Source organism: Echinops telfairi, unplaced genomic scaffold, assembly GCF_000313985.2.
Source record: "Echinops telfairi isolate 266 unplaced genomic scaffold, ASM31398v2 ScPeMD7_7468;HRSCAF=8506_0, whole genome shotgun sequence".
NCBI lineage: Eukaryota > Metazoa > Chordata > Mammalia > Afrosoricida > Tenrecidae > Echinops > Echinops telfairi.
This window is the reverse complement of record NW_022111369.1, coordinates 34,064,536-34,088,121: the sequence shown is the minus strand read 5'-3', so window position 1 is coordinate 34,088,121 and position 23,586 is coordinate 34,064,536. Positions and strand designations below refer to the sequence as shown.

Below are 23,586 nucleotides of genomic sequence, written 5' to 3'. Positions count from 1 at the left end.
AAGTTTAAAACTGATTTCAAAATGACATATAAAACCACAATATTAGCCATTTTGATTTTCCCAAATAGAAACACATAATCCCGAGCTAACCCAAGTCTTTACATTAGTATAATACATCCCCCCTTGAAGACTGTATCAGAACCCCTCCCTACACGGGACTGAGAGTGCCCACGGCTGGAACATGTGGAGCTCTAAGGAGCCTCAAGACAAGTGTGTAGGTCAGGTCCACCCCACCCCCACCCCCCATTCAGTGGGAACAACCTATCTGAATGCTGACTTCAGAACTTAGAGGCAGTGACTCAGCACTGCTTTCCTTTCCCATTTCTGAGGTTTTGCTGGACCTCAAGAAATGACCTAACCCCACTTCAGCTTATTCCAAACATAGAAGATGGAGTCCATTAGCTTGGTCCTGATGCCTGTGACCATAAGCTGGTCCCTTCTAATTGGTTAAAGAATTCTTGTCTGCCATGTAACAGAAAACCATCAGTATACCTACTAACCAGATGAGTGTGGCAAGCACTTATTATATAAGTCCACTGTGAAGAACATATTGTTTAACTTACAAAAAATAAGTATTTTTGGTAGATGATACAAGAACATGTCAGGTTTTCCAAATGACCTAAAAACTTTCTTTTTGGAAAAAAAATTTAAATATAGATGCAATGAGCAATTAAGGTCTGAAATATCCCACACAATTTTAAACCACAGAGGAAACAAGTTAATGCAGCTTCCTTCAGTTAGAATTAGACGTGGACTTTGGATTAACAATTAGAAAAGAGATGGTTCCTTTCTACACATTGTTTTACTTCTTTTCCACGGGTGGTGTCATCATACAGTAGAATTCTGTATGTCAGCATGGCTAAGCCAGGGTGCCTAGTTGTTTGGTCAAACACTATGAAAGATCTACCTGTGATTCATTCACTTGGCTTTCAGTTCAGCAGCAGAATCTCCCTCATGGGTGGGCCTCATGCAATCAATTGAAGGCCTTAACAACAAAAAGGGAATATTCTGCCTCCACAAATAGAGGTCTTGCTATGATTTCCTACATTTTCTTTTATTTATTTGTTGCTTTAAAAAAAATTATTTCCCTACATGTTCATCCTGTTGCCTGACCTACAGATTTTGGACTTGCCTGTCCCCACAGGTGGGTGACCCATTCATTCTCTAAAATCAAAACCCCCACCAACCCAAACCAACAAAAAACCCAACAACAACAACACCACTCTCTCTTTATATAGAGCTTTAAATAAATGGAAATGCAAGAGCGCTCCAACAGTACTGCATTATTTGGACTGAAATACTTAAGTAGTTCTGAGGTAAAAGCAAAGTAAAACAAAACACAATCAAGCCCTCCACTGAAGGCACATTCCCCTTCTTTGAACGAGGCACACGGAGCCAGGGAATAACAGAGCTGTGTGCTAACTGCGGGAGAACACGCAGCAAACGGAAACAGAAACATATGAGGTGATACAGAGACGTGTTAAAGTAATTTAAAAATAATATTACAATTATGGGAGAAGCAACCTGATGGGCAAAGGAAGAAGAACATTGCATTTTTTGGAAACCAAAAGTAGTAGCTTTTAACAATTCTGGAGAGGTAAGACCATTTTAATATATTAATTCAAAATGGCCAATTCTTTAAAAAGATGAAGCATGGCATAGTTAGTGATGGGCAAGACAATGAACTGGTAGATGCTGACTGACTTCCTTATCAGATATGAATTTGAAGGACAAACATACTCCCTAAATCACATGAGGTATTTTTCTGCATTCTTATACATTAATCTTTTCCTAAGTGAAATATTGTAACATGTAAAATGAACGTTAAAATTTTGGGGATAGAATCCTTCCGGACGTGAAAAAACCCCAACACATTTCAAAAGTAAATTACGTAAATGACAACTGTTCATACTGCCTTTTAATGTATTTTTGTCAGTTCTTTCTGCGAGAAAAAAACAATTCTAAAGAGGACACCCATGCATTCCCAAAAACGCACACGCTTCAGTATCTACATGAATGGTGAGAATAATTGAACAAGAAGCTGAACAGGTCAGACTGCCCATTACTAACACTGCCTGGGAACGTGTTAGTTTCTGTGTGAAGCAATGCATTTGACTGTTAGCGTAGCAGAAAACACAGACTCAGAGGGTGAGGGAGCAGCCCCCACCCACTAGGAGGAGCTCATTAGAATAAAGCTGACCAAGCGTGGAACAAGACCTCTCAGCCTGGGAATGAGACCAACCTTGCAGTCTCAAGGACTGGAGTTAGTCTGGTCTATCATGCACTACAAACAAACAAAATCAAAACCAAACTCAAAACCCAGACTGCAAGTGTTTTGCATTCTTTTATATTTTATAATTTGTGTTTTACCTTTTGGAGAATGATATCATCTGGTGCCTCGGGCTGTTTACTTGGGATCTCAGACTGAAAACAGGGTATGAAGTGTAGACATATCAGAAAACACAAAACCAAAACCAAAATACAACTTAAAGAAGAACACAAAAATAAAGTTTTCTTGAAGACTGACAGGAATATGGGAGACACAGGGACTCAAGTAAACCTGCTACCCTAACTGCATGAAATCAGGACTTGGCTTCTTGCAGCAGTGTGCTCAATGATCCAGGGAGATGAGGTCAAGGAGTCCGTGTAGAAAAAGAATGTTTGGGAATTGTGGTAGCAATCTTACATTCTATTTGATGTGAACGAAAATTGGAATGATTGATGTATGTATTATATCCCAACTAATAAGAAAAACCCTAATGTACACTAAAATTCACATTGTAACGAAGCAGGACAGACTTAAAAATCACAAAGACAAAACCCAGCACAGGTCAGCATGGTCACCGGTAACTTATAGGCCATGTTTTAGATGATTTTAATAGGAAAACAATAACAATAGAAATCTAGGTAATAGAACCTATAGCCTCTGTCTTCTGTCTGTTCACTTCGCTCACCACCAGGTCCACATTATAACGGGAGCAACTAGGTCCAAGTATTATCTACAATATCCCACATGGAGGAAACCATCAGGTACTAGTTACTGACAACCGCCCCCCCGCCCACCCCCACACACACCAAAATCCAAGGATGTATTTCCCTCATTACTCTTACAGATCCAGTTCCAGGCAGGCTGAAAACAGAAGGCCGGCTGATCCTCAGCTCCCTAACCCAAATCTGTTAAGAGTACTTTTTAGAGAACTAAGCATTTGCTTTATATTTTATTCCTAGAATACAATCCCAATAGCAAGGCATTTTCCCACTGAGCTGTATAGTACAAGTGAGGAACCCGGATGGCTTAGTGAGTATGCAGTGGGCTGCTAACCGCAAGGTCAGCAGTTTGAAACCACCAGCTCTCAGGGAGAAAGACAGGGCTTTCTACTCTCCGTAAAGAATTACAGTGCCAGAACCTCACAGGGCAGTTCTACCCTGTCCTGTAGGGCTGCTATGAGTCAGCATTGACATGATGGCAGTGGGCTTGGTTTCTGGTAGTACATACATACTACCAACTTTTCTTCCGATTTCCAGGTTCTACCTGGAGATGTTAATCCTGGTGGCACAGTGGCACCGGTTGGGCTGCTAACGAGGCCAGCAGTTTGAAAGATGAGGCTTTCTACTCCCACAAAGCGTTCCAGTCTCAGAAACCCACATGCACTGCTCTTCTTGGTCCGCTAGGGGCACCCTGAGTTCTAACGGGCTCTAAGGCAGTCTATTAATGTCTGGAGACTCTGGTAAGCGTGGTGACAGTAAACAGAAGGCACATGCTTTCACAGACGCTTGCTTCCTTAGCCCAAATAAGCAGAGCCAGTGAAATACTGCACAAGGTTTAGTAAAACATTTCTCTTAAAAAGAAAACATTTAAAAATATACCTTACATAAGAGGTTTCTCTTAGGAATGATGAAAATATTCTCAAGTTCGGTGGTAATGGTTGTAAAACTCTTAAATACACTGAAAATTACTGATACTTTTAAAAATAACTTTTCCTGAGATGCACTCATATGACGAGGCTTGGCTTTACACACGTGCATGAATTTTTAAAATTCAGGATTTGTGTACTTCAATGTGAATTTTATCTCAATTAGATAAAAAAATAATTTCAAACAAATCAGTTTGAGTTTTATAAATAAAAGATCGATTGCTGGAGAGAGATGCGATGACTATCTGAGGTTCACTGTCCCTTCCATAGGACCCCAGGTGGCAAAGCGAGCTGCCACCTGCAGGGTCTGCAGCCCACCACCATCAGCTGCTCCGTGGGAGAAAGAGGAGGATTTCTACTCAGGTGACAATGCCTGGCCTTGGAAACCCATAGGGGTCATTTTATTCTGTCCTATAGGAATGTTATGAGTAGGTGTCAACTCAATGGCAGTGAGTTTTTTGGCATATCTTTCACAGGGCCTCGAACCAAAATATAGGCAGTTTGTTTTATGTCTATTCTTATAGTTTCTTTGCAAAACATGCTATGTACCACTGGTTTAATACATATTCCCTCATGGAGTAATTGAGCATCTAAGGTTCTGATTTTACTGAGAGACTCCAAGGATACATGTTACCGAATTGTAGTACCATGGCTCCCATCTATTTTAAAAATGATCACTAAATTGTGACACCTGGGTGTTGTTCGGTACCGTCGAGTCGGTTCTGATGTACAGTGATTGTGTGCGCCCCAGAATGAAACAGTGCCTAGTGGGGCCCGTTTGTAAAATAGGTCCACATTTGTCAAACAGAGCTGCTAATTCAGAAGAGAGAGAGATAGTATTAGTATTTATTATTATTATTGGAGAAATGACACAAATGCAAACCTCAATGAATGAATGATTTGGAAATATACTTAATTGAGAGTGGTTTATTTTACATGTCTGTGTTCTTGAATGGATTCTGTGAAATGAATATCTGGCTCAGTAACAGTTTATGTAAGTGTATGTGCTTAGTATAAAAAATACAGTAAGAAATATAAAATTATATAGACCGTAATTCTTGATTATTTATCTGGAAGATAGGTCCGTAATTAGAGAATATGTTGCTAAGGCGATATTATAACAACAGGTGTGGGCAAAAGGCTGTAAAAAGGCAAACGGATATCTTTACCTAGTGCTCCTGTATTGGAATTTTAGTGCTTAAAGTTATGGTTCTACCACTCACCTGTCAGTTTGCTATAGTGTGGTGGCTTAAGGATGTTGTGATGTGACTGGTATTTAAAACACTAGCAGGGTCACCCATGGTGAGCAGGTTACACTGAAGTTTCTGGACTAAGAAGAGACCAGGCAGAAACAGGCTGCTTACCTCTGAGCCAGCAGCTACTGAGAACCTGTGTTAACAGTGGAACTTTGCCAGGTACACTGGTGGAATATGAGTGTCAGAAGGCACTCACAACATGTCGGGGGTAAAGTTCCTCCCTCAAGGAAAGTTGACCTTAATGATGCGGGGGAAGGAAAGCTTTTGGGACTTCATTTACTGGTGGGCAGGACTCAAAATGAGAAGAAACAGCTGCAAACATGCATTAATAATTGGGAAAGGGAATGTCTGAAGAAACTGTTAAGCTGTCAGCAGGGCCTAGCACATGTAAAGTTAGACATCTGACGCATTCTCACTGCCACTGAGGCAAGGCTGATTCACAGTGACACTAGAGCATGGACTTCAAATCTTTACAGGAGTAGATAGCCTCATCCCCCACCCCCCACCCCCCACCTCCCGTGACGGTTGGGTTCAAACCGCTGGCCTTGTGGTTGGCAACATTAGTGAGCTGGAATGAACGCTGCTGGACTTTTGAGTTGGACAACCATACGGCTTACTCAGCAAGGGATGACAAATTAAAGAAGAATACTGATTGTCGCATTCATTGTCAAAGGAACAGTTCAGGATCTGTATTGAAATACAGTGTTGTCTGTGATTGGGTAATAGCTATATGGACACAAAGAAATCTAGTTAACGTAACTATTCATCAAATTTACACACCAACCATTAAAGTTAGTGAAGAGAAATGAAAGAATTTTAACAACTTTAGTCTGAAATTGGTCAAACAATCAGGATGCATTGGTAATTACTGGCGATTGGAATGCTAAATTGAAAACAGAGAGGAAGGCTCAGTAGTTGGAAAATACAGACTTGGTGACAGAAATGAAGCCAGAAATCGTAAGATAAGAATTGTGTAAGACCAACAGTTTCTTCACAATAAATATCTTTTTTCACTAACAGACATTGTGAATTTACAAGCTTTCCTAAATGATATTCTTTCTACAAATGTCATGATATTAATTCTGTTTTGAAAATTCAATGATCAAAGGGAGGCACGAGAACTTTACATTTATCAAAAAAGGGGTACACATCTTTAAAAGAAAAATCATGAAAACACTCAACTAAAAAAATTGAATCCTATAGAATGGCACTATCCGGTCATGTCAGACACGGGCCACACATGGCCACTACGCCTCTCCAAAGTGTCCAGTCTGAACGGAGACATGCTGGGCCAAGTAGTCACTGGCTTTCAAAGATTCGAGTAAAAAAAAAAAAAAAAAAATATATATATATATATATATATTCTAGAATATAAATGTTTTTATTCTTGGCCACACTTTGAACTAATAATTTGGGTGTATTAATTTCCATGAGTGATTAAAATGAATTTTACCTGCTTTCAAACCTCTTATAATGTGCTTAACTGAGCGTTTAAAACAGCGGTTCTCAACCTGTGGGTTGCGACCCCTTTGGGGGTCAAATGACCCTTTCACAAAGGTCACCTAATACATCCTGCATACCAGATAATTCATAGCAGGAGCAAAGTTACAGTTATGAAGTAGCAACGAAAATAATTTTATGGTTGGGGGTCACCCCCACATAAGGAACGGTCTTAGAGGATCAGAGCATTGGGAAGGCTGAGAACCACTGCTCTACAATGATACTTGTCGCTCCCATTGATGGCATGAAGCCCTTCTATTGCACAACCTGGGAGATGCCTTCTCCCGTCCAACAGGGGTGACACGACACGCGGCTTTCTCAGGAAAAGAACACTGGCTCTGGAGGCAAGGGGAATGCTGGCCATGAAAGTTGCATTACTACGGAGACAGTGCTGTGAAGATTTTTAAGAATGAAATGAACCTGTAGTTTCTTCTCTTCTAGATGATGTGCTCCTAGACTTTAAGAAACAGCAAAACCTGACTCTGTGGGCCATGCCCAGCTTAGACAACATGTTTCCAGTTTTGTGCACAATGGCACACTCCTGGGCAAAACGTTTGAATGATGGCTTTGGGGAAAGATAAATTGTTTACTTGAATAAAAGAGAATTTAAGGGCAAACACTGCTTGGCTTAATCTGTAGAGTCTTTGACAAAGGCTCTCAATATGAATGGGAACATGCTTAGAGTCTTCATTGTTCTCTACATTTCTTCAAAGAATATCTCGTAGTGTCCACATTTATTTTATTCATGAAGGTTTACTTATGTAGTGCTTATATTGGACCCAATACTAATCTACGTAAGTTACTAATTTTAACTACTTCTACCTGAACAGCCCTAGGCGGTGAAAAGAAAGTGGAGCTAAGAAGTTTAAAGGACCTGTGGTAGAGCCAAGATTAGAACCTGGGCAGTCTGGCTCCAGAGTCTGTGATCTGAACCACTTTGCTACCATGCCCCCCCCCTGGGATACTGCTCATCTTATCTTTTCACACACATTCTGACGATCAATGTAATATACAGCTTGGTGAATCTCCTGCGTTAGCGGTTCTGGTTGGCTGACCTCATAAGGAAGAGCACTCACGGTGAGAAGGAAAACTCGCAAGGGCTGGGGCAAACATTTAGCTCCACGTACTCACCGCCACGTTCGTCTCTTGTTCCGTTTCCGGTACATAAGGGTAATGGTTATAAAACATATCATTTCGCACCATTTTTTTCCTCATCCTGCATGGCCCTTCTGTCATCTCCAACATCCATTTGTCTAGATGGGAGCCAATGGGAGGACCCCACAGTCCTCGCTCACGCAGCAGTTCATACTCGATTTGACACCACTCCTCTGTCACATATTTCAGAGCATTCTGCTGACGCTGGGGGTAGAGACTGCATGTTGGTGTTCACGCAAAGGTAGGACCAACAATGAAACATCCACAGATAACTTAAAAATCAAGTTCATGCTTAGACACGCATGCAAATCATATCATGGTTAAGGTAAGCTGCACATTTTGTGAGAATGAGGAAATTATCGAGGTGATACAAGAAAGTGATTATTTTAGCAACGAGCAAATGACAGATGCATACACGGCAGAGTACAAAATATAGTCAGAGTTGGAGAAATTCTGTTGTTCTGGATATAGGAAAGACACTAATAGTACAGATGAAGATGTATCAAAATGGTTATTTCAATGTATATTAATAAATAAACATGGCATTTTAAGGAGAAATCCTTCCACCCTATGGTAGCTACACAATTTCAGTCAACTTGAAGATATATAAAAGTAGAGGGGTGGAATTCAACTTGTCAACCAGGTCACAGCCTGGTGGTGCCTCCTGTGGGCAGGACCTTCTCATAAGTGGGGTCCTGGGACCCTCCCCTCCTCTCCCTGCCTTCACTGTCTTACATGCTGGCCTGACTGCTGCCAGAGCCCCGGCATGTTACCACCACCATTGGATCCACACGACTCTGCACACACCAGCCTGTGATCTCCGTGCCTTCTGCATCACTACATGTGACTGTGTGAGGGACTTGTGGACTAGGATAAGGTGACCAGATGTTAACATTGGTAAAGCGGGACACCAGCAGGACACCATTGATAACACTCATATCCTGGTGAAATAGCCACATGGCAGCCGAAAACTGTATACCCCAGCTTGCTGTGCATTCTTTCCAAAAATCGGGACTTTTTAAAAACGCTGCAGGACACGGGACAAATTGTTAAAAATAGGGACTGTCCCGCCAAAAGCGGGACGTCTGGTCACCTTAGACTAGGATGGTTTCTCAATGTACAATTACTTCTTGATGGAAAGCTCTTTCTTAGAAATATATGAGTGTCACTGGATTTGTTTCTCTAGACCAGGGGTGTCAAACTGGTGGCCTGTGGCCCAAGGTAATTTTTGTGGCCCATGACGCTCTGAAATAAAATGGAAATAGAAAAAAATTGTTATGAAGAAAATAGCGCTTAGGGGAGAACGAGGCAATACCGTACACACAATTCCCTTGTTACATTTTATTTCAGAGCATCGTGGGTCACAAAAAATTACCTTGGGGGCCGCCAGTTTGACACCCCGGCTCTAGACGACCCAGCCTAACACACACCCCATTACTGTGCGACAAGTACTAGTACATGCATTTGGGAAAGTCCATGAAAACAGATCAAGGAATATTCCTAACACATTAGATCACTGGTACGCTTGGTAAACATGGCCAAATATTTTAGGTAAGGCCATAAATATGCATCTCGAGTAGGTAATTGATTCATATAAAAAAAGATCACAGAAAAAGTATTTCCTGTTGGCTACTCAGATAACTCCAAGTTAACTGAATCATTGTACTTATCACTTGGGGTAAATGCCTGCACGTGGACAAGTGGCATGATGTAGAACATTCCAATGATATAAGCATCCAATGTAAATCTAAAGATCTCCTTACACAACTAATCATAAATTTTATTGGATAAATAACCATGCAGTTACATGGTAACACAGTAGTTACTGTTGTGTTTCTGGAGGGAAAAAAAAACCCTATATAGCAAGTAATGATCCATCATTAAAAAAAATATATTAGCAGTTCAGAAGTGTTTAGGAGATTTAAGGTAGTGCTTTGGAGAAAAAAAATGACTAAGGTGTTGATTAAGTGGAGGAGGTTTTATGAATTTTTTTTTTTTTGCAGATATAGTCACGAAGCACCTAAAATAAAATGGAACTTGTAATTTTCAGTGTACTTGTTAGGTCTGAAAGACAAGAATGACCCTGGTGTTTTTACTTTGATTGAAAAGACGTGTAGCAACATGCTAGTTGGGAATGTTAATAGTATATAGTTGCAACTGGTTTCTAGCTTGTTGGCTTTTAACGAAGTTTGTCTACAGGAGATACAGATTCTTTTATCTTAAAAAATCAGTAGGTGTTGAAATAGATGTTGGTAAGGATGATTTACAAGCCCCACCTAACAAAATCCAATTCAGCAACTTGTCCTTAAAATGGGCAGACATGTGCTAAAGAAGCCCCATTGTAACTCATCGCAGGAATGCAAATCAAATAATTTTTATTAGGAATTCTTACCTCTTGATGCTCCTTATATTGTGTGTCTACCAAGTCACGAACAACAGCAATATGTGTAAACATCCACTGTGAAATCTCCTAACATTGGAGAGAAAAACAATCTTTACTCTCTCATGGGTTTGCTAGAAGACTAGGTTAAGTTAGCTTTAAAAGTAAAGCTCATCAATTCGTTAAAAGTGCCCACTACAGGGACAACCCAGAGCAACAATAAGAGGACTGGCTATCGCAAGATGCTGAGGCCCAGAGTGATGGACACGGAGCCACAGCCCTTCAAATGGCCCTCTCAGGTAGAGCTTGCGACCTCACCTTCCTGGAAGGTCATCAGCCACTTGCTTTAGCTTCAGGTCATTGTCTGCCTCACATCTAGCAGCTGATTGATGGTGCCAACATGGAAGTTCGGCGATTTCGCCAAAGGTGACAGGCCATTTTGGTTCCAGAGCTCCAATCCACTAAGGTCAGCTGAGGCCATCACTACCGAGGCCTGTTTCCCCTCGGCATTTCCCTGTGCTCCATGCGGTTTCCTTTCTCTCCCTTCCACAGGGATTGACCCCAAAGGCACCCTCCTCTAATAAACACCCCGCACACTAAGCTTCCCCTCATTGTTTGCCTTCTAGGGAACTCAACTTGTGACACAGGGGGTGACTGATATACACAAGCTCTCTCAGACTTTTTCATAGCTGCCATTAAAATCCAGGAAGTACGGCGAGGAATATGTTAATGGGATAGGTAGCTGTCTTACAAAAATAAAACAAACACAAGTATAGGCTACATGAAGATTAATGGAAAAAATCAAGTACATTTGTTCTGCTATATTTTTAAAATTTATTCCATGTACAATGATAATATCCATAATATTAGAAGTAGGAAAAACTGGGGGATGTTTACCTATCATCTGATCATCAGTTTCTGAATCTCAAATTCAATCACATCCAATTATAAAACTAGACAACTCTTATAAGGCAATTTTATAGAGAGAGAGAGAGATGAGAGAGAGTGAGATTCCCATAGTCTGGGATGCTTCTCTCTTTCTTCTAAAGGGAAAATACTGAAAAGTTCTATTTCAAGCCATCTGCCTGGATATGTTAAGTGTATTATACAAAGTACTATAACCAAAACTAGACCCAGAAATGTCTAAGATCAGCAATGACAGGAAACACAGTACCTGGGTAGAAAGACTGTGCTTATTAAGACCACTCTCCTTGCGATTCCTTCTTGATCCTGTTAACTTGGACAGACCGAAGCCACTGCTGACCCGGGACAATTTGGACTGCGTGGTGGGCACTAAAGCTTCTCCTCGACTCACACACTTCTTTTCGTGGGCTATGGGGTGAAATTTAGATCATTTCAAAACTTCTCCATACATGTACTCACCTTACTTTTCCTACTTTCCTATCATGGCCACAAACCACATTTCTGTAATTATCAAAAGCAGATAGTAGTTTTCTTAGATCAGAGTCAGGTGTTAGTTGCTCCTCAGATAGTACAAATTCACTTATTGATTCTGGAAGGCTGGCTCCAGGTCACTGTACCCTCAGAACCTATATTTGGTTGAAGTTTCCCACCACTACAAAAATATGCAAATTTACTTAATTTCTTAATAATATTTATGTATTAAGCACATATCTCATTATGTTACATAACGGTATTATGTTAATAATGGTTCACAATCCCTAACCTCCAAATTTGGTGCTCTTATTCCAAACCTTTGGTGCTGTGTAAACTTTGGAATTCAGTATGTTCTGGATTTTAAAAAGGGGACATGGTATGTAAACTTCTTATCATACAACATTAACAGAGTGTCTAGGGTGACAAATCATAATTAACACATTCATATTTCTGATGCAAAAGGCATGAACATTTACGCCAAGTAGAATATATAAAGTTTAATTAGGTTTTGCTACCGAGTGAATATTGGTACTTAATTAATAAGCAAACAAACCGACAAAGGAGCCCCTGGGTCTTCAGGGCTCTGTGGACTTCAGATTTACCCATTCAAACGTGGTGGACCCAGAGCCAAGAGGAAAGCGGCCAGCCACACAACAGGAGCTTGGAAAAATTCGTGGAAAAATTCCATTGCCTTTTAATTCCATTTTCTCACAAAGCTCTCCACATGCATCTCTGCCTGATGTGTAACACACCTTTGAGTTAATGGCAGTCAAGCTCAGCATAATCATTCTAGAATGTTGGATCGGTTTTCACCGCTACTTCCATCCCAGTAGCGTATTCTAGGGACAAGGTCATTATATGGTGAACGTGCGCTCATAGAACACAGCAGCACAGCGGCCTCCCGCTCGCCTGCTCTCCATAGGCCTCCTTACCCAGGTGGTTCTGCCAGCACTTCAATCCAGCCTCTTCTATTAGGGGCCTTGCTACAGCGATGTCCACATGGCCCCGCTCATTCACCGGCAGGCTGACTTTGAAAAGTTCTTCCAAGGCTTGTTTCTTACTGTGGATCAGTTCAGTCCAAACTCTGTTGACAGCTTTGATGAGAAGCTGACGTCCTTGGGAGATGAACAAACAAAGACAAGCAAGAAAGAACAAGCAAATGATCACAAATACAATAGAAAGCACATTTTTAATTTCTTTATGTCTTGCATTCAGGACTTTCAAGTGTACACCGACTAGTCAAATAACACTTCATATCATATGGCCACGTTGCTGTAAAGGACTGCCCAGATAATCAACAATGGGGGTGCCTACTTAGAAAATTAGAAAGCATAACAGTTTAACTCAGTAAGAAAAACTGGATTTTAATTTAAAATATGAAATCTTATGCACATTTCATTACCTATTTTGTTTGGTATAACATAGGAAATCAACATTTAAGATGAATAAAGACCAACAGTTGCTCTTAAAATTTTGTGTTTGTGTGAAAGGAAAAATATAAAAATCAAATGTTTTAAGAGGGGTTTTGACTATTAAATATGATCTTGCTTGCTGAGAACTAGATAATGTGTCTGCGTCTTGTTGAAGACCAGCCAAACGTAAACAGGCTAGGGAGTCTCCGGGAGAGCTGGTTCGACCAGATTGCTGGTTTCACTTACAGAATTTCTGATTCCGTAGAACTGGGCAGGGCCAAAGAAGGTGCATTTTTACTAAGTTTCTAATTATGTAATATTGCTAGTTGGAGACCATTGCTGTGAAAATCATTGTTCAAGACTGCCAATTATTTGGGAGCAAAAATTTGAAGGAGCGTCCAAAAGTTTGTGAAAAAATTAGAATGAAATGATAATGACATTTTTTCATGAACCTTTTGAAACTCTCTCTGCATTCATAGAATAACAACTGCATTCACAGTTCTGAGCTTCAAATAACCGGGGGTGGGGAATATAGTAAGAATAAGTTAATGGGTACATGAAAGAATGCATACAAGAATTAAGTGCTAGAACTCTAAAGGATGAAACCATATGAAAAAGTTGTATATGTCTCATTCCCTAATGATCTAATCCTTTCCACTGATCAATGTGGAAATAAGAGCTCAATCTAGCCACAGACTTTAATCCTCAAATATACAGACTCAACAGGAAAATCAGATGACAAAACAATGGAATAAAAAGGACAACGTGTCTCATGAAATATGTGCCTCTCGTGTGTCATGCCCAGCACACCAATGACTTAAGGTGTCTTTATGTTCAGTGCCAAGGAGCCCAGGTGGTGCTGTGGGTTACAGGTTGGGCCACTAACTGCAAGGTCCACAGCCATCCACTAACCACTCCACGAGAGGAAGATGGACTGTCTGTGCACCAGTAAAGAGTTACGATCTTTGGAAACCACCTATAGCAGTGGTTCTCAACCTTCCTATGCCACAACCCTTTACTACAGTTCCTCATGTTGTGGTGACCCCCAACCATAAAAAGTATTTTTGTTGCTACTTCATAACTGTAATTCTGCTACTCTTATGAATCGGACGACCCCTGTGAAAGGGACATTCAGCCCCCAAAGGGGTTGCGACCCACAGGTTGAGAACCACTACTCTATAGGCTGCTATGGGTTGGAACTGACTTGATGGCAGCAGGTGGGGATGTTCAGTATCAGGTAGTACCTGCTGCTCGGGCAGAAACAAACGCCGCATTACCCGTTGTGTAAATGCAAACATCGCCGGGTGTCTCAGCATCGTTATGAAATGCGGTGAGTGATGTAACCATTTTGGCGGACCCAGGAAGTCTTTCCTAGGCAATTCTGTACGTGCATTGGTGCGGCTTACCAGAAAATGGTACTTGACGTTGGAAATTTCTGATGCCATTTTTTGGTTTCAACCTTAAAAACTAGAAATGAAAGAGTGCAGCTAATAAGAACTCCAAGCAAGGCACACTGGAGAGGATTACCTTCGCTAACGTCTTGGCTGTAACCACCATCTGGTTCAATGTCGGAGGGGATCATGACGTGCCACGTAGTCATGCGGGCTTCTGCTTCCAGTCCAAATCCATCCACGTGGCTGAAAAAGTCAGTCAGTTTAAACGACGTGCAGGAGGCGATGGCCACAGACTACAATGGAGTATTATGCTGCTGGCTCGGCCACCAACTCTCCTTCCCGGCAAGCTGATGGACAGCAGGCACTCAACTCAGAATGGCCCATGAACAGGCCATTTTATGGGCGTGGTCTGTCTCACAAACCTTCCTGTCTAAAGACACGGCTCTCTACTCCCGTGCAGAGTGACAGCCTCAGCATCTCACAGGGGCGGCTGTAGCCCGCTCTTGGGGAAGCTGGGAGTTGGCTCGACTCGATCGCATGAGTGTGGTTTTGGGTAGCATCATGGACAGGGGTGGTGCTGGGCACTTAGGCACTGGCTGCCCACCAAGGCCAGAGTTAGCTTTTAACGAGCAGGATACACGAGGCTGCCCTCTCCTGGCAGTGTTTGCAGCCTTGGCACCGCTATGGGGTCCATTGATCGGAGCCCCCTGGCGTCACAGTGGTCCAGGACCAGGTCACGTTTGGCTCTGTCGTGAACGAAGTTGCCATGAGTCACAGCTATCCTTGCATTAGAAGACTATTCTTAGTTCCACTAACTTTTTGTAACTGTGAGATTAAACTACGATAATAAAAAGAGCGTCTTAAACATTAAGATGCCCACCGTGACGTTATTTTTGCCAGTTGCTACGGAGTCACTGCCAACTCGAACAACTTACAACAGTATAACCTCAAGATCTGAAGTCATACAGCGAAAGGTACATTCAGCTGTACTTTCAGTATCACGTTCAACCGAAATCCGTCATTCCTGCCTAGTGGCTGCAAAGGCTGACATCACAGAGTGAATGGGTCTCCAGCCCGCGCCCCATCCCGAGACAGACAGACAGATGGAGCGAATCTGGGTGAGTGCATGTGGGAAGCTAGATGCCCCACTGCCTGAGTCCCAGCACAGCAGAATGTGTTTTTCTCTTCATTAGCCAGAGGTGCCTGCTTTAAAATGAGACCCTGATTTTAATTTAAAATAATATTTCCACGAATAACCTATTCATTCCAGATACCCATTATACTGTGTAACAGTTGTTTGTGAAATTTTTTGTAAAATTAAAATGATCAGTGTTTTACAAAAATTTTTTAAAAGTTCTTAAGTTACAGATCGAGACCCAGAACCTGAGCTTGCACCGGTGGCCTCGTGAACTGTGAGAAAAGAAGTTTCTGTTTGTGAGACGTTCACTTGCGGCATTTCTGTTACAGCAGCACTCGGTACCTTAGACACCGCGGCCCAAGTCTCAGACCTCCCTGGCCTTGGCTCCAGTGGCAGGGTAACAATTGCCATTGCCTAAATGTGCCACACGGTTTCTCCCTCTGAGCAAGCGCAGATGTTGCTTTCTCTTCCAATGGCACACTCCTCCCCATCCTCTTGACGGGGTTCAACTTCTCCTCACTCAAGTGTCAAGTTTCAACCCCAGGGGCTCTTTCCTCCTTGTCAGTGGCCCTGGTCTCGTGTGCCAAAGCACGCGCTGCCACGCCTGAGTAGTTTTCTGTCTTCTCTCCTCAGCTGCAGGTTCCAAGGGAAGGGGCACAGGGTGGGTCTCACCCACCTCTTACTCCCCGCCCCTAATGTAAGGCCTGGCCTCGAGCAGACCCCCAAGAACTATCTGTCAGGGCAATTAGTGGAAAAGCACTAATTTCATGATGTGCCGAGCACCTGCTCTCTCAACCCACCACAGTGCATTTCATTTAAGAAGAAATTTCCGTTTTGAATGTATATGGGCCATTGTGGAAAATTTAAATGATACAGAAAAGTAAAACAAAGGGGAACAAACCATCATTCTTTTAGGGGGGAAAATGCAATCCTTGCCTCGCGTTTCCCTATGAAGTGTGAAATAAACCAGGTGAAAGAACAAGAGAAACGTCAGAACCGGCGTGGTCGAAGCAAGTGGTCTGGTGAGAGTCGTCACCGGGGCACACTTCACGTGGCTTTACCTGCCGACATGTAGGTTAATCAAGCAGTGGGCCAGACAGCTGATGAACTCCTGGTCATGGTTCCCCGGCCCCAGGATCAAGTTCCTGTTGACCGTGAGGACCCGCAGGGAATCCAGGAGAGCTACTTGCTGGGGCACGGTTTTGTGCGCCCGGGAGAACTGGTAGAGGATGGTCCTATTCAGGCAGTGATAAACCGCATCCAGGGACAGCCCCTGGGATCTTCGTTTTGACTGAAAATAGGAAAGATACTTGATTTAGTCATATGTTCAGTAAAGGAAGACTCAGACCTGCTGCTCGTTCAATCGCGTGCTTCTATTGGGTTGCTTGTGCACCTTGTGCCATGCTAGGTGCTAAGGACACTCAGCTGAAAGCTATAAAGCTCTTGGTACTGTGAACTCAAAACCACGAGGCACAGAAGTACCATTACTGAGACAAGTGTTCCGTAGCAATACCGAGAGGGTATTCAGTTGGGAGGGGAGACATTAACCCTGCTGCGGTAGAGCAGCCTCACAGAGGAACACTGAGAAACATTTCTCCAAGCACAGACACTTGGTCTGGGGGAATCACCTCTGTTCAAACCTGCTGGGGAAAAGTTACCTGCAATGTGAGATGGAGGGGAAAAAAGGGAGGGCGGTGCGGATGGATGTATAGATTGTAATAAGAGATGTACGAGCCCCCAATAAATTGATTTTTTTAAATAAAGTGTTGTAAAGGAAAAAAAAGGGGAGGGGGCGTTCTATTCTAGTTCCATGCTCTCACTTAATAATTCCTTTTTGGTTTAAAAACAAATTTATCTTTTAAAATATTCTTCGGTGATATGAGGAAACCCTAAGAAAACACAGCAATAGCACTTTCTGTTTTCCACATTTTGAGCTGAATTAAGATGAAACAGGCCAATATTCCAAAGCCAATGGCATCAAAAACACACACTAACAGCGGCATGTCCAAAGGAAGATGGATAAGAAAGGACTTTGGAAAGCTTAAGTTTATAAGAAGAGAATCGTCCTATAATATGAGGGTAAATCTAAAAGTATTGCTGCAAAATCACAAGACACTGTTATTAAAACTGCATATCAGAATGTGAAGCGACTGTTGAAGAATATAGCCTCCATCTAAGTCTCCATCCTTCTAAAGGGGCTATTTCCAATGTGGCACCGTGGTGATGGGAAGCTGGTCACCAAAGGGTCGGCAGCTGAACACCACGGCAGTAACATTGAATATACTAGTCTCGCTGCAGGAGAAAGACGGGGCTCTCTAGTCCCGCAAAGAGTTATCATCGAGGAAACCCACAGGGGCGGCAGTTCTGGCTTGTTCCACAGTCGCCATGAGTGAGAGCCGACTTGATGGCAATGAATTACTTTGCTGTGGAGATCGACAGACACTTCTTTCTAAAGGCACGATCTCCATCTCTCTGGCCCATCCTCAGAGAATTTGGGGCTCTTTGATTTACACCAGTTTTGCCAAGTCCCTCAGAGCAGGTGAGAGCATGTCGAGTGCTTTATAAATCTGCCTTTATATTCGTGTGGAGTCAAGATTCGTGTGGAAAGAACAGTATCACTTCTGCTGGAGGCTGGCACACGGGGGTGCTCCATGAATGAGTGGGCGGAAGTACCAAAGCATTTCCACAGAAGTGTGCTTGGGAACAAAAGGGGCAGTCAGAATAACAGGAGCTAAAGCAAAGGAGGTCTTTGCCTCTCTGGAGGTCACGTAAAAGGAGGATTGAACAAGAAGGCTATTAACACAGAGCAGCTCTAGTGATGAGGTTAGAGCATCCCGAATTGGCTCATAGACAAGGCAGCCCTTGCAGAGGAGTCTCAGTGCCCTAAGTCAGCGTCTCACAATGTCAGCCTCATGGAATGTTGGGCTAACTTGAACAGAGTTCAAGTAGGGAAAGCCAAAAAGTCAAAGATTAGCGCTAAGACCAGACAGAAGCCTACTGGGAGAGGCAGAAATGAAACTTAAGCAGTCATCTCACATACTGATTCAACTCTGATCCATGCTTTTCTATGCATGGCTCAAATTGTATTATTACTAACCTGCTATGAAATGTGTGTTTAAACGAGCATTTTCGGTACAGTATTATTACTCTTCAGATGTGGAAGTCATAATACAGTTATATTTTCTGTTGGTTACAACAACAAAACTCCCCGGCAGTTTTGGCAATCCCGAGGGTCTCAAATCATGTTCCCTTAAAATATTCATTGAGTTTCAAGAACAAAGAGAAATGTGAAGGGGTAAGATCCGGGCTATAGGGGATATGGGTTAAGGTTCCCCACGACATTTTCCCAGGGCAGCCATTGCTACGACCTCAAAGAATGAGCAGTGTATTGCCACGATAGAAAACAAAACAATTCCTGTAGTACAAACAACTCTGCTGGACATTTTCTCACCAAGAAAATTTTCTAAAAACTTTCAATTTTCTAAAAATTTCTCTCTGAAAAGTCCCGATGGTGTTCCTGTGGCCTTTGAGAAAATCTCTATCAAGACTGCCATTTGAAAAATCCCTCCCCACAAAGTCTCTCTGTCCTTCAGAGCTGGTTTCTAGACCTGAGGTAGACTGGCCTAGGAGATGCCCTTGGCAGTCTAAGCCATGTTTAGATCTACTTCTAATTTTTTTTAGCAGATATACTAATGAGACTAAAAACATGACTGAAAAAACAAAACAAAACAACTTATTTGCATCCATTCATGAATCAGAGAGCAATATTTAAACATATATGTTTGGAATAATCTGTGTCTGAGTGAACTGGACCCTAGTGGCTATACTTTTGACCCATCCATATCCCCCTGTTCACACTCTGTACACTCTTATACACTGATGCACTCCTGCACAAACCGATCACATGGGTATTTCAACCCAAAAGATGGAAGTCTAGTAGCTAGTAAAGCGCAATCATAGCTGTGGGAGGGCATGACCCGAGCTTGAGGGAATTCAGCACGTTTAAAAGTCACCAGGTCACTAGTAAGAGTTGGGGAGGCTAAAGGCCTGTGTTTTTAAATTCCCTTCTACTAAGAAACTCAGCTTTACAGTATATTTTATTAGTTACACTCATTTCCAACAATTGTGACACAATTAGGGAACTTTTTTCAGAAGGAAAACATGTAATGTATAACTAACAGTGACCATGAATTACCTGTGCAATTAGTTGAATGATAAACTCTATAAGAAGTTTAGATTCTTTGTTGAACATGCCTTGCCAAAGCTTGTCCACCACACGTTGTGTGAAATAGAACACATTGTTCACCAATACCTGGTAGCTTCCTCCACTGGTGATAGGCAGAGACGCATCTTCTCCTACATTCCAGGAGGAAAAAAAATCTAAGAACATGGATATCAACTAGCATCAAACCACATCCTCAAACAAATCAGGGAAGCGACTACATTTAGTACATTGAGAAAAACAGACCCACGAGCTCTTAGCAATTACTGTTAGAAAATGATGTTCATGGACAGAAACCATGGGAAGTGGAAGGGCTACCTATGCAGGTTAAAACATGCTCTGGAGGAACCCCTGGTGGCATGGTGGTTATGAATTCAGCTGCAATCCAAAACCATGCTATGGAGAGGGCTGAATAGTCAGTGCCAGGCGGCAAGCCCCGTGACATCTCTAATTGAGTGGACATGCCTACACTGGTGTTCAGTGCCCTTCAGCGGAGACTGACGACCAAGGGTGGTGGTGGCTCCGTCTGTCTCTAAGAGGATTTCATATTTCTGTTGGGGATGAGGGGTAGCAGAGGCTTGGAGAAAACACTTGATATTACTTATACGGGAGAATCTTCCCCATATTATATGGCTATTTATGCATTTTTAACCAAGTGTCTTTTCAGTCCTTGGTGATCCAAGACCCAGACTATATGCTACCTGATCTTAGATGGTCTTCCTGAGGTGCAGAGCACACTATATAGGCTACCCCAGAGGATCCTGGTGGAGAAACCCATTAGGTGACTGAACTTTAAACACACCTGCTGCAGATTAAAGGAACTGATGTGTTTACTCCTTTGGACTTCAGCCTGTAAGACTCTAGTGAGAAAGGAGGAGGAGGACTCTGACCCCAAGGTCGTGGAGAAGGAAGTCAGTGGACTTTGGTTCAATCCTTTTGCTTTTGAAGTTACCCAGTAACAGGCAACTTAGGGCTACTGTAGAAGCCCTAGTGGTGTAGTGGGTACTCATTGGGATGTTAACTACAAGGTTAGCAGTGCGAAATCACCAGCTGCTCCAAGGGAGAAAGATGAGGCTGTCTACTCCCGTAGAGTTCCAGCCTGGGAAAACTCACAGGGGCAGTTCTAGCCTGTCCTACAGGGTGGCTATTGAGTCAACACTGACCAGATGGCAGTTAGATTCTTTTTCCTTTTTTTGAAATCATTTTATTGGGGGCTCGTTCAATGCTTATCACAATCCATCCATCCATCCACTGTGTCAAGTACATTTGTACATTTGTTGCCATCATCCTTCTCAAAACATTTTCTTTCTACTTGAACCCTTGGTATCAGCTCCTTATCCACCCCCTCCCCCAGGGTTATTGAATTTTGTGTCCTGTATCTAACCCTCATTTTATTCTGTTCAGAATTCAGTCACTTAAACTTTTAGATGTGTGTAAATGAGCATCCATGTATTTTAGTCCAAAAAAATGTCCTAAATACGAAGACTGAAAAACGAACAAAACCAAGCTGTGGATCGGTACAATGCTTTATGATAGTCTATGCAAACAGGTCCTGGCTGGTTAATAAAGGGCAAAATAAAACTACACCTTCCGTATCAATGAAGGAACGTAGGCAGAAGAACTTCAGAAAAAAAAAAAGTCAAAAATAGTCAGTGAGGCCTTGATGCTTCTCTATATAGCATCTACTAGTACTGTCTCTAAAAGCTACTCTAACATCATACTATCACCCCTCCTTCCTAAGGAAACTCTGGAGCCTCAATTGAATGATAATTTCTATCATTTCTACCTGACTCAAACTTCACCTCTTTAAGCAAAAGTTTTCATCTTGGCTTTTATACAGTGGGACTCCTTCCAGTTGATCAAAAAAATATGAAAGAGTTACTGAACCACCTGCTTTCAGGGGGCACAGTTAGCATTCTGAAACAGCACATTGAGTTTCCCGGCAAGGTCACTTCAGAAGCAAAACGACCATTTGATAGCCCGAGGCTTCATGCGTCTTAGCGTCCATCACGAGGAGCTCAGCGAGCAAACAGTCAACCACTCCTTTCCTTTCTCCTTTAAATCCCATCTTTGTCTTACATATAAATGTTGGTGCCCCTTGTAAACACAGCAAGGTTGTGTCTTTACCTACACACAGGAGAAAGGTTATTTTAATAGGATCTGACTCCAAGTCCTAGAAGCTAGTCTAAAAACGACGGACCTGTGAGCCAACAATCCTACTCCCCGGTACCAACAGCAACGGCTCCTTGTCACTCAGATGATGCGGCTTCGACTGTTCATTTGAAAATGGAGCTTAAAGAGGACGGCGTTTCCCACCCTTCCTGAAGGCCGCTCGTGCACGTGTTCCACACAAGCAAGATGTTCGTGAGCATTTTTTTGTAATCGTCTCACACGGGAATCTACCAAATGTACACCCATGTTTGTTTTTTTAAAAAGGGTGAATTTGTATACTTTATGATACAACATTCAATAAGGCAGCATCAAAGTTTGTGAAAAATTTCCAATCATCTTTTAATTTCACTTATCCATCAATATAGCACTGAAAATAAATGGGCTCCATCTACATGCAGTACCACAGCCAATGCTCACAAATCCTAGGGTGCACTGTAAGAAGCTGGACCACACAACTCATGTACATTTTACTAGGTATTCATAAAAAGATAACCTGTCTGTAAAATTTGTAAGATATTTCCTGCCTACCACCCTTGAGTACACAGTCACGTGTCTGTCCAACCAGGAATTCTGTTGGGTGTTTATCTTCCAGACAAAGGGAAGAGCTGCATGAGCCTTTTCCTCACATGGAGAAAACAGCACTCACGTCGGACAGTGCACAGAAAACACGGACAGTGATGATGTAAAAGGGGCGACATCCCCGGGATGTGGACACAGAAGAGCGATTACAGGTACGTCTAGAAAACAAAGAATTACCCAGTAACACATCAGCAGCAAGCAAATGGTCCATCACGCTGTCCAAAACGTAAGTCTGAAATTCTTTCTGCTGAGTTCTTGTAGATCGTTCGGGGGAAGCCTAATTGATAAAATGAAGAATTAGTAACAGAAGCAACCAAACAAAGCAATAAACTGTAATTATGTTCCCAAATGCATCAAAAAGATAAAATGAAACTGAAATGCCACACGAGGAGTGATATACTGCTTGTGCCTATAGCCTTTCTCTTATTTTTCTGATCTTAAGGTTTGAAAACACAAAATGGAAGCAAATGTGAGACCTCACATTCGTTTGAATCCATTCCAAAATAGTATTCTTAACCTTATAAATATTCAATACCAATGTGACCATCTATTATTATATATCACTTCCAGGAAAACTCTGGGACTAGATAAGGAAACTAAAATAAACTAGAAAGCATTAAAAACAGATGGTAAAGCTCGAGATTCTAATTAGTGGGCAAGTGAAATGGGAGGAAAATCCTTTTAACAAAAAATCTAATTAAACACATAAGTTAGCTCTCAGTGTCCTCTATGCCAAGAAAGGAGAAAATGGGAAAAAAAGGATTACAAAATGCATGTTTTCTATAAAAAGCAGCACATGAGAGGATCAGGAGGGAGGTATATATACGAAAATTGTCCTGAGAGGAATCGTCTCTCGGGTTTTAGAAACAGAATGCTGAACTATGTGAACGGCGCCTTTGATACCAGTTGTACAAACATGGTTTTTAAATGATCTGGAATAAGTTAAACTACAACCCTCTGACAGCATTGCTACCAACTATGTTGTTGGTTTCAACTTACACAGACAATAGATCTAAACACGGTCTGGTCCTCCACCATCCTCACAATTGTTCTTATTGTGAGCCCA

The 23,586-nt window shown here is 42.1% G+C and overlaps 1 protein-coding gene across 1 annotated transcript in view; it reads right to left on the bottom strand.

Annotated features, from left to right (window-relative positions):
* Window positions 1-23,586, bottom strand: part of WDFY3 (WD repeat and FYVE domain containing 3) — a 242,492-nt gene that overhangs the window by 51,098 nt on the left and 167,808 nt on the right. Inside the window, exons 34-42 of the mRNA XM_045284341.1 lie at window positions 22,698-22,797; window positions 19,743-19,903; window positions 16,609-16,838; window positions 14,543-14,652; window positions 12,536-12,718; window positions 11,380-11,537; window positions 10,218-10,295; window positions 7,802-8,029; window positions 2,371-2,424 (exon numbers count right to left, since the gene is read on the bottom strand). Of these exons, the coding sequence (XP_045140276.1) occupies window positions 2,371-2,424; window positions 7,802-8,029; window positions 10,218-10,295; window positions 11,380-11,537; window positions 12,536-12,718; window positions 14,543-14,652; window positions 16,609-16,838; window positions 19,743-19,903; window positions 22,698-22,797 (1,302 nt within the window). The remainder of the gene's footprint in view (window positions 1-2,370; window positions 2,425-7,801; window positions 8,030-10,217; window positions 10,296-11,379; window positions 11,538-12,535; window positions 12,719-14,542; window positions 14,653-16,608; window positions 16,839-19,742; window positions 19,904-22,697; window positions 22,798-23,586) is intronic.